This window comes from Myotis brandtii, unplaced genomic scaffold, assembly GCF_000412655.1.
Source record: "Myotis brandtii unplaced genomic scaffold, ASM41265v1 scaffold122, whole genome shotgun sequence".
NCBI lineage: Eukaryota > Metazoa > Chordata > Mammalia > Chiroptera > Vespertilionidae > Myotis > Myotis brandtii.
This window is the reverse complement of record NW_005354255.1, coordinates 466,823-477,454: the sequence shown is the minus strand read 5'-3', so window position 1 is coordinate 477,454 and position 10,632 is coordinate 466,823. Positions and strand designations below refer to the sequence as shown.

At 53.9% G+C, this 10,632-nt stretch overlaps 2 protein-coding genes across 2 annotated transcripts in view; one reads left to right on the top strand and one right to left on the bottom strand.

The window, feature by feature from the left end:
- Positions 1–3,435, top strand: part of SHD (Src homology 2 domain containing transforming protein D) — a 6,556-nt gene extending 3,121 nt beyond the window's left edge. The window contains exons 2-4 of the mRNA XM_014533687.1: positions 506–657; positions 1,899–2,018; positions 3,053–3,435. Coding sequence (XP_014389173.1) covers positions 506–657; positions 1,899–2,018; positions 3,053–3,272 — 492 coding nt within the window. The 3' untranslated portion in view covers positions 3,273–3,435. The remainder of the gene's footprint in view (positions 1–505; positions 658–1,898; positions 2,019–3,052) is intronic.
- A 62-nt stretch (positions 3,436–3,497) lies between these two features.
- TMIGD2 (transmembrane and immunoglobulin domain containing 2) overlaps positions 3,498–10,632 on the bottom strand; it is a 7,952-nt gene continuing 817 nt past the window's right edge. Inside the window, 4 exon segments of the mRNA XM_005858846.2 lie at positions 3,498–3,943; positions 4,053–4,624; positions 8,127–8,329; positions 8,331–8,622. Of these exon segments, the coding sequence (XP_005858908.2) occupies positions 4,371–4,624; positions 8,127–8,329; positions 8,331–8,622 (749 nt within the window). The 3' untranslated portion in view covers positions 3,498–3,943; positions 4,053–4,370.

Genomic DNA, 10,632 nt, shown 5'->3' with positions numbered 1-10,632 from the left:
TACATGCCCTTGACTGGAATCGAACCTGGGACCCTTCAGTCCGCAGGCCAACGCTCTATCCACTGAGCCAAACCGGTTAGGGCAATACAGATATATTAAAATAAATAAATAAATAAATAAATAAAAATAACTTGGACCAGGAAGAGTTGTGAGAACCCAACTTTGCCCCATATGTTGTATGACTGGGAGGAGAATTTGAGCTCAGTGCCTCAGTTTACTTGTCTGTATACTGGGGAGTTGTTACCTAGTTCTGTGATTTGCTGGGAATGGGACAGAACTTCCAACCCCCCTTTTAGCTACGCCCCCTGCTCTCTGATTTGTCACTCATGAAACTGCCCCGCCCTTCTACGCCACTCACCACACCCCTTCTGAAAGTCAATTGGTTGTTCCTTTACCAATTCGGCCCCAGCCCCTCCTCTTCTGGATTCCATTGGTACCGCCTTCCTACTGAAATTCCATTGGCGGGCCCCCACCCCGCTCCTCCCAGGCAGGTTGGACTTAAACCTTTGCTCTCCAACCCTCCCCCGCTTCAGTGCAGTTTGACAGTCCTGAGTGGGAAAGGACCCCAGGCTCGGCCAAGGAGCTCCGGAAACCCCCACCCAGAAGCCCCCATCTCGCAGAACGTGTGGACCCTGCCCTGCCCCTGGAGAAACAGCCGTGAGTGGGGAAACTGAAGATGGAGGGCCTGGGTCGCATCCCTCCTGGCCCCATACCAGCTACAGATCCACCGGACTAGGGGAGCTGGTTCATGCACTCATTCATTTCATTCATTTCTTCAGCTACTCTTCCTTGGGCGCCAGCGCCTGCTGTGTGCCAGACCGTCTAGCTAGGACCTAGCTGCTAGGTGCAAAGCAGGATCAGATGGAGTCTCCACTCCCTCTGGCATCAGACTCTGGGTTCGAATCCCTGCTCTGTATCTCCTGGCGACAGGACCTGAGCCTGTCATTTAACTGAGCCTTAAGCTGAAACCCCCCAAGATGGTGCCTGGCTCAACCAGAGTAAAGGGGGATTTCCTCCCTCCACTTGGTTGGGGCTCATAAGCCTGGGAACTAAGAGCCAGAGAGATTCTCACCCCCAGGACAGGCCTGGGGTAAAACTGGGGAGAACAGGATTGTGAAGAGGCACAGGCTGGGAGGGTGAGGGTCTTCTCTGTGTCCCTCCAGCCTGGGAGCCCTGAGGGACTCCCTAAGCCCCCAGCCAGGTCCGAGCCCCGCGGCTGTGTTCATCACAGTCATTCCCAAACCTTGCAGGTGGGCGATACCAACCTGGCTACTTAACACTGAAGCACAAGGCGAAACGTTTATTCTCTTCAGTTTTCTTTCAATACAAACAACCACGGAGTCCCTGATGCTCATCCCTCTCTGACACCTCGCTTGCAGCTGCGACCTCTCTTTGCTGGGCGATACCAACCTGGCTACTTAACACTGAAGCACAGGTGAAACGTTTATTCTCTTCAGTTTTCTCTCAATACAAACAACCACGGAGTCCCTGGTGCTCATCCCTCTCTGACACCGTGCTTGCAGCTGCGACCTCTCTTTGCGCACGTTAGAGAAAAATGCTAAGTGAAGAGCGGTCCAGGTGGGTGGGGATGCAGGATGGAGCAAATCTTGTGAGAGTGATAAGCAAGTGATTCAAGTTGGGGAATTAGGGCGGGGCTGAGTTATCCAGCCGGGGAGGCTAAGGTCAAGGTCAGGTGGAGCTCTTCATTGACAGGAGCGGCTCCACGCTGGCCTGGGCTAGGCCGCCTCCCCGGGAAACAGGCTCCTCTTGAGAAACCCAAGGGAATTTTTCTCTTCATTGCCTGGAGGCCAGAAGCCCTTTAACCACTGTGCCTGCGCCAGACCCCGAGTGTGTTTGAAGGGGGGTGGCCCTTCCTGAGACATCTGCCCCCACACCAGGTGGTTTCACGGGCCTCTGAGCCGGGCAGACGCCGAGAACCTCCTCTTGCTCTGCAAGGAAGGCAGCTACCTCGTGCGGCTCAGCGAGACCAGCCCCCAAGACTGCTCCCTGTCCCTCAGGTGAGACCCCGCCTCCGGGAGGTCACAGGACTGCATGCGGCGTGTTTTCAGGTTTGAGCAGAGGGGTGTACCTCCAGCAGCCAGGGGGCTGGGCTTTCAGGCCCAGGGGTGGGACTTATGGGACCTGTCGGTGGGGCCTCCAGGGAGACCTACGGAGAATGAGCTCCCTGTCACGGGAGGTATGCAAGAAGATGGCGTGGACGCCACACGGGAGATCTAGGACTTGGGTGAGATGGAGAAGCAGATGTCAGTTTTCTGTGGACCCCCCAGTCCGAAAGTTAGAGTATATTCACTGTGTCTGTCCCGGGGCTGGAGTCTGAGTGGCCCTCTAGGCATTCGAGTTTGAGACCCTGGTGCTACGTGCTTCTCTGCCTAAGCTCCTAGGTGTGTCTGAGCATACGGCACTCCTAAGATCCTCTAGGCGTCTGAGCGTGAGATCCCTAAAAGCCCAACGTTGAAGAGGCTGGTTCAAATCCTGCCTCTACCACTTTCTAGCTGTGTGACCTTAGCTCATTTACTCACCTTCTCTGGGCCTTGGTTTCCTCATTTATGAAAGGATAATAGCATCGATTTCATGGCAATACTGCAATGATTAAATGGAAAAAAATACACGAAAAAATGTTGGGAATAGTGCCCCAGAAACAGGAAGTACTTGAATTATATTAATGATGTGGATAAAATGATTCCCAGGTTCTACATCATCCCACCCACCCGAGACAGAAAGGAAAGAGACCCCAGACTGGGGGTTAACTAGTGGGGAGGTCAGGTGGGGTGGCACCAGGGGTCAGGAGGTTTGGAGACAAAGTCAGGTCATGTTTCAGGGGAGGGGCTGTCCCCTGGCAGGGCCTCCTCCACCAGCATAGAAGGTATTCCTGCTGCGGAGCAAGCCAACGCCGTGGCACCAACTGGCTGTTTAACAGAAATACATGGGGACACCAGTGCCCGGGTTCCAGGAGCAGTGATGGGGTGGCCTCAGGGCTGGAGAGCCTGCTGGGGGCTGGGGTGCTCACGGCCCCTGTGATGCTGTTCCCCAGAAGCAGCCAGGGCTTCCTGCACCTGAAGTTTGCGTGGACACGAGAGAACCAGCTGGTGCTGGGCCAGCACAGCGGCCCCTTCGCCAGTGTGCCCGAGCTGGTGCTCCACTACAGCTCGCGCCCGCTGCCCGTGCAGGGCGCCGAGCACCTGGCCCTGCTGTACCCGGTGGTCACGCAGAGCCCCTGCCCCGGAGCCTCTGCCCCTGGCCCTGCTCCGTGAGGCTGATTCGCTCCAGTCCTGGAGGAGGCCAGAGGGAAAGGTTCCTGCTCAGCCAGGCTCTCCGGCTGCATCGGGGCTGCCCTCTCAGCCCCCTTCCGGGTCCTAGGGCCCAAGATTGTAAGAAAGTCCTCCTCCGATCCAGAAAATAAATAAGTTATTGTGTCCTTTCAAGTGTCCTTTCTGGGAGGCCGGGATCCCAGCCGCTGGGAAGGATGAAAAAGATGGACCCTTGGAGGGAGAAGGGGGTCCCCAGCTCCTCGTTTTGCAGAAAGAGCTGGGATTGGAGCCTGAATGCCTCACAGGGAGGGACCAAAACTCAGAAAGCTGTAGTCAGCGGAGTCCCGCAGATAAAAAAGATAAAGAAACCCAGAGAGGGCTCTCAGGCCAGCCCCACCCCCCACCCGTTTTCCCCTCCCCATTGGGGCGGGCGGCTGAGGCCTGATGCTGCTGCTGAAAGGACATCTGTCCCCATGGAAACAGCAGGAGTGGGGGAGGGGAGCTGGGTCCAGCTGGTGTCACTTCAAGGTGACTGTTGGGCAGGAGACCCAGGAGGCTGATAAGTGCCAGGGAGTCCTTCTCCCTCCCCCACCCCTCTCCGAGCTGCCTGGGGGGTACCAGCTGGGGAGAGGGACTCTGGGCACTGTGTGGAGGCTGGGGGTGTCGCTTCTCTGCTAATTGGACATGTCCCTCCACGGACGAGAGGGGGAGCCCCCTTGCCATATGGACCGACCTCTCAGCCAACCCTGGGACTCCAGAGGACCCCTTGAATCTTTCTAGCACCTAATTGGACATGTCCCTCCACGGACGAGAGGGGGAGCTGCCGAGTCACAGAGCCCCCTTGCCATGGACCTCTCAGCCATCCCTGGGGCTCCAGAGGACCCCTTGAATCTTTCTAGCACCCCAAATTGCCACAAACTCTGGCTTTTCTTTCTTCATGAGCCTTTATGGGGTTTTCTGGGGACAAGGGAGAGGTCCAGGGTCAAAGAAATAGGACAGGGGTCTCAGGAGGGGCTGCTGGACTCCCGAGACCAGTCCCATCCCGTGTAGCCACTGGCGGGTCTTGTCTGAGTCCCCGGGGTTCTGACTCCTCTTCCCACTTCAAGGACCCCCCTTGGCCGTGGCTGCCCAGAGAAGCCTGGGCCAGGAGAGGCTCTGCCTGTAGAAGTGGGGTGACAGGCTGGGGCTGGGGCAAGGTTTGGGGGCCAGATGCCACCGAGGGTTGGGAGGTGGGGGGACAGTGGTGGAATGGAAGGTACGGCCCTGCTGGTCCTCCCTGGGGATGTCCAGCCCCTTCCCCTCCACAGGCCTTGCCTCCGTCCTCTTTGGGACCCGCTGGGCAGCAGAGGGTGTTGCTGTAGAGGGATGACAAAGACCCAGAGGGGACAGCCAGCCCAGCCGGTGTGGCTCCGTGGTTGAGCATCAACCTATGAACCAAGGGGTTGCGGTTTGATTCCTGGTCAGGGCACGTGCCCAGGTTGTGGGCTTGGTCCCCAGTGGGGGGTGTGCAGGAGCCAGCTGATCAATGATTCTCTCTCATCATTGATGTTTCTATCTCTCTCCCTTTCTCTTCCTCTCTGAAATCAATAAAAATACATATATTTAAAAAGAAGAAAATAAAGAAGGGACAATCAGTTAAGAGAGCCTGGCTTTTCTTCAGCTCACCTCTGGGGGCTTTGTCTCTGCTTCTGAAGAGCATGGATGGACAGGGCAGCCTTCTCCACCTCTTCCCCTCTTTTCAGCCCTCAGCCCTCCCTCCCTCCTTCCAGAAGTGGGAGGTGGGGGGACAGTCCGTGCTTGTGAAGGGCTGCAGTTCCCACCTACGCCCCGCGGAGAAGGGTCCCCAGGGGATGGCTCCAGAACCATCTGCCCTGGCGCGAGACTACCTGCTCCCTCACCTGCGTCCTTGAGGCAGGAGCCCCAGAGCCAGGTGCCCAGCCTGATACAGCCAAGGTCACGACCCCGGCCTCCAGCAGCATGAAGAGTCCTGGGTGAAAGGGCAGGAGGTGGGCGAGACACAGGCGGCAGGGGTGGCGCAGGAGGGACCCCAGGTGAGGCTCACCTGGGAAGCCAGGGGTCTGGTTCGTTGGGTAGCAGGCCTCCTGCGGAGGAGAAACCTCTGTCTCAGGGCCCAGCCTCCCACCCCGGGAGGACCTCCGGTCCCTGGGCCTGCCGTGCTGTTGGACTCTGGGCAGGTGCTGACTCTAAACCTGTTTCCTCTTCTGAGAAAAGGACACACATTCCTGTCTGGCTGGGTTGTTGTGGATTTTTTCATCATGAGCTCCATGCCCTGGTCACGGGCTTCAATCACCCTCACGGTGACCTCCATCACCCTGCTCACCAGGGGTCAAGTACCCGCCCCAGGTCACACAGCAGTGAATGGCGGAGCGGGGACATGCTTCCAGGTCTGTACAGTTGGCATGACCCCAGCCAAAGGCTCCTGCTGCTGCACCTGAACCCTCCATCTTCAGGTTCTAAGGTGGGCAGTGGTGCCTGGGGGCTGTGAAACAGCTGTGCGGGGCGGGAAAGCCACTGTGAGGACGGACCGGCGCCAACTCGTTCCCTCGCAGCTGCCAACAGCTCACAGCCTGGTGCCTCTGCTCATTGGTGATTGGCCCCCTCATCACTGGAGGGGTCGGGGGTGCCAGGGCAGCCAGAGTCCACTGCTCTGGAGGCAGGCAGTGGGCGGTCCTGCCAGCTGACGGGGAATGGGCATCTCTGTCTGAGAGGGGCTGGGAGCCAAGGCGGTGCTGCACTGTCTGATAGGGGCTGGGCATGCGCCCGAGGCCATCAGAAACCACCAGAGAGCAGAGCCCTGGCGGAGGCGGCTTGGGTCTCCTGCGCCTGCTCCAGGGTCAGCCCAGGAGGCCTTCCTAGGCAGAGTGGGGAGTGTGTGAGCCGGGCTGGAGAGAAAGCCGCTGCTGCGCTGGCTCCTGTGTGTCATGGACATGACTTGGCCCTCTCAGCGCCTCAGCTTTTCCATCTGCAAAACGACGCAGCTGCCTTCGCTGGTCTGGAGAGCTCCTTCCAGCTTTGAGTCGGTGACTTTCAGTTCTGGGTTCTAGAATTCTCTGGTCTACTCAGACTGCAAACTTCTAAGCGTCTCTTTATTTAAAGTGTTTGCCATAGTGCAGTTGTAAGATTCTAGAACCATTCATTCCTTTGTTTCAGGGTTTCTCATCGGTTTATTATTGTCACCCCTCCCCTCAGGAGTCTTTTTAAAAAAATCTTAATTTCTTCCCCCATGAAATTTTAATACCACAGATATACTGTAAATCTATTTGTGCATTATGTGCATATTTATGGTTTATACATAGAAAAGATAAATTTTTCTTTGCTCCCCAAGAACCAATTTTTGCCTCTTTAGGGAGTGATCTGCCCCAATGAGAACATACACTTCAGTTCTTTTTATTTTTTTAAGTCTGCAGTGTCCATTTAGTTCATTTGTTTTTACTTTTTTATTGAACTTGTTGGGGTGACATTGGGTAATGAAATCATATAGGTTTTCAGGTATATGATTCTATAATACATCATCTGTATATTGCAGTGTGTTCACCACCCCTTATAAGCTATAGCTCTGAGAGCTGAGAATTTTATAGCCCTAGGATTCTAGAACGGCAAGATTCTATGTTGTGCTTCGAGATTCTAGAATTGTCCCAGGTGCAGCAGAACTGTGTATGTAGCTGACGAAAAGACACCTTCTAGAGAATCCACGGCAGCCTTGCTCATGAGAGCCAAGGCCCGGAGCTGCCCACGTGCCCATCAGTAGAAATCGAGCTGTGAAGGCTGTGAATGTGGTATCTAGTGGGCTGGAAAAGTAGTTCCTTTTTAAAGAGAGAAGAGTTCACTTTATTATTTTTTAAATATGTTTTTTATTGATTTCAGAGAGGAAGGGAGAGAGAGAGAGAGAAACATCAATGATTAGAGAGAATCATTGATTGGCTGCCTCCTCGCCCCCCACCCCCACTGGGGATTGAGCCCACTACCAGGGCATGTGCCCTTGACGGGAATCGAACCTGGGACCCTTCAGTCCGCAGGCCAACGCTCTATCCACTGAGCCAAACCGGCTTGGGCTGGAATTGTTTTTAATAAACACTCCAGAATTATATGTACTTAAGAGTCTTTATGATTGTGATATTCTGGAACTGGGTTCAGCAAACTCTACAGCCTGTTTCTTCAAATAAAGTCCTTTAAATTTTTTATTTTATACTTTAAAATATTTTATTAAGATAAAATTTGCCTATAGTGAAATGCATAGTTCTTAAATGTATAATTCAACAAGTGCTTACAAAATGTATTCACACATATAAACAACATATCAATCTAAACATAGAATGTTTCAATCTCTGCAGAAAGTTCCCTGTACATACCACCCCCATAGATGATCACTGTTTTCATTTATATCATTTAAAGTTCTTTTTAAAAATACGTTTTTATTGATTTGAGAGAGAGAGGAAGGAAAAGGGGGAGAGAGAAAAACATTGATTAGCTGTCTCCTGCACAGCCCCCACTGTGGATTGAGCCCACAACCCCATCAGGTGACCAGGAATGGAATCGTGACGTCTCAATGCAACCAACTGAGCCACACCAGCCAGGGCTCAAAGTTTTATTGGAACCCAGCGCCGCCATTAGCCTACTGTCCTCTACAGGGGTTACAAAGGCAGAGCAGAGTGGCTGCAACAGAGACCCCCTGGTTCACAAAACAGAAACTATTTACTATATTGCCCTTTACAGAAAAAGTTTGCCAGAGCTCTGGTCTAGAGTTATAAGTTTCAGCATGCCTTTGGTGCTGTGATTTATAATTTGATGTTCTTGGCATTTGCAGGATTTCTGTTCCTAAAAATCTGATTTGAATTTAGAGCTTGTTTCCAGCTGTTTGAAATTCTAGTCTTAAGATTCTAGAAGTCCCAAGTCCCTGCCTCTTCTCCCCACTTGCTCTCACACCCCTGTCCACCAGGAGCTGTGCTCCATCGCCCTTGGCCTCCACCAATTCAGGAATCTCCATGGTTGCCCAGCACAAGTAGTTCCCATTGTTGTTGATAGTCACGTGGTCCAGCTGCAGTGAGATTGCCAGGTGGTCACCAGAAGAGTCATCCCTGAGGCTCTCAGACCTCCAGGCTGGGGTTGCGGTCGACGATGTATGGTGGGCACAAGGCAACACTGTCCTGGGTCCACTCGACAAGGACCTGCTCCCAGGCCTGAGACTGTACCACCTGACAGGTCAAGGTCACCTGGCTGTCCTGCCTCCCCTGCAGCAACTTGGGCCCCTGCTGCACACTCAGGCCTGTGGCTCCTTGCAGGGCCAGGAGGCAGAAGAGGTGAGTGAGGCCTCTCTCTCTCTCTCTCTCTCTCTCTGTATGTACAGGTGCGGTCTTACTCCCACAGCCAGCTCACTGTGGTGAGGCAGTAAGAGGTTCTCTCTCTCTCTCTCTCTCTCTCTCCGTGTGTGTGTGTACACGTGCGGTCTTACTCCCAGAGCCCCTCACTGTGGTGAGGCAGTAAGAGGTTAGAACAGGGGTGAGCAAACTTTTTGACTCGAGGGCCACAATGGGTTCTTAAACTGGAACGGAGGGCCAAAGACCGTACCCTTTTATGTAATGATGTTTACTTTGAATTTATATTAGTTCACACAAACACTCCATCCATGCTTTTGTTCCGGCCTCCGGTCCAGTTTAAGAACCCATTGTGGCCCTCAAGTCAAAAAGTTTGCCCACCCCTGGGTTAGAACCTTGCTGTCTGTATGATCTTTTGCAAGCTCACTTCTTGCTGAGCTACAGTGGCCTCATCTGTGAAACGAGTATAACTCTCTCAGCACTTATGAAATTTCAAGATGGACTTTATGACATGCCCAGCTCTCAGCCACACAAACGTCGCTTTGTATGTGCCAGGCCTGTTCTGGACACGGTGGACACAGACACAGAGGTGACTGAGACAGACAAAAATCCCACCCTCGGGCAGCTGATGGCCCAGCACAGAGAGAGACACAGGAAGTCGTGAAATAAGAATAATAATGGAGGAAAGGAAGAGGGAGTGGCAATAGGGGATAAGGATGAGGTGAGAATCTACTTATTGAGGATGGTCAAGGAAGGCTTCTCAGGGGAGGTGACATTTGAGCCAGGGTCTGAATGGTAAAAAGAGAGAAGAGGGCTGATTAGGAAAAGAGTTTGCTTTTGGCACCTGTTAGATCCCCCAGAAGGGGTGAGTTTACATTAAGCTCCTGGCATTTGAGACGCAATTGCAGCTGAGGATAGAGAGATGAAATCCAGGGAATGTTTCAGGCAGAGGGAACAGCATGTGCAAAGTCCCAGAGGAGAGATCAAGCTTGGTGTGCTGGAAAAAAACAAAAAGAAAGACAAGCCAGTGGGCGGCCAAGGGGTAGGGAGGGAAGGCCGCGGGGGTGATGTGGTGATGAGAGGCCAGTGAGGCCAGGTCACGCAAGGCTGGTATGTAGGTCTTGGTTTAATTTTATCCTAAGGGCCCCCTCTGAGGACCCTTGCTAGACCCCTTCAACTCTCCTAAGGTTCTGAGTATCAGAGAGAGACAGGCCTTATTTGGCAGAGCAGAGAGACTAAGGTTTAGAGGAGCTTTGAGCGGAAGGGGTGGGCAGCTGGAGTGGTGGACAACAGAAGGGGGTACAGAGGGGAGAGAGGCCCAAGGAGGACCAGGGCTGTGCCCATGGACCCCACTCCTGGCCCATACGCCTTCCTCTCCTGGCTGGCACCCGCCACCACCTCTATCCCTCTCATGTGACAGACTTCCTGCCACAATCTCTGCCCCGACACAGAGGCAGGTGTGACAGCTGGGCCAGGCAGCAGATGTCTGGGGAACAATGCTGCAGGGGGCTCCACTTCCAGCCACCTTTTGCCTCAGTTTCTCGAAGTTTTTTTATTTTATTTTATTTGAAAGGCATCTGCATATGTGAGTGGGAATGTGTCCCACTGAGTGGAGATCTTTCTGGAAGACTATATATAAACACACCTGGCCTGGGGTGGGGGGGCATTGGAAGGGCAGGTGATGCCGCAGTGGGGCGTGGGGACGGGGAGCAGTGGAGGTGGAAGAGCAGAATCCAGATCTCGGAGGGAAAGAAGGCATAGAAGCCTGAACATCCGCTGGGCAAAGGCCTTGGCTTTTCAGTAAATGCAAGGCTGTGAGTCGTCAGGGGCCAGATCTCGGGGGCCAGTTCTCGGTGGAACTCCAGCGTGAGCAGCAGTGTGGGTGATCCCGTGGGAAGACTGAGGCCCCGGGAGGACTCGGATGGGCTCTAGGTCACAGGGCAGGGCTTGGGGTCGAACCCAGACGTCCTATCTCCCAGCTCCAGGCTCCCTTCCGCTCAGCCATCACCGCCAATTACCAACGTCACCGA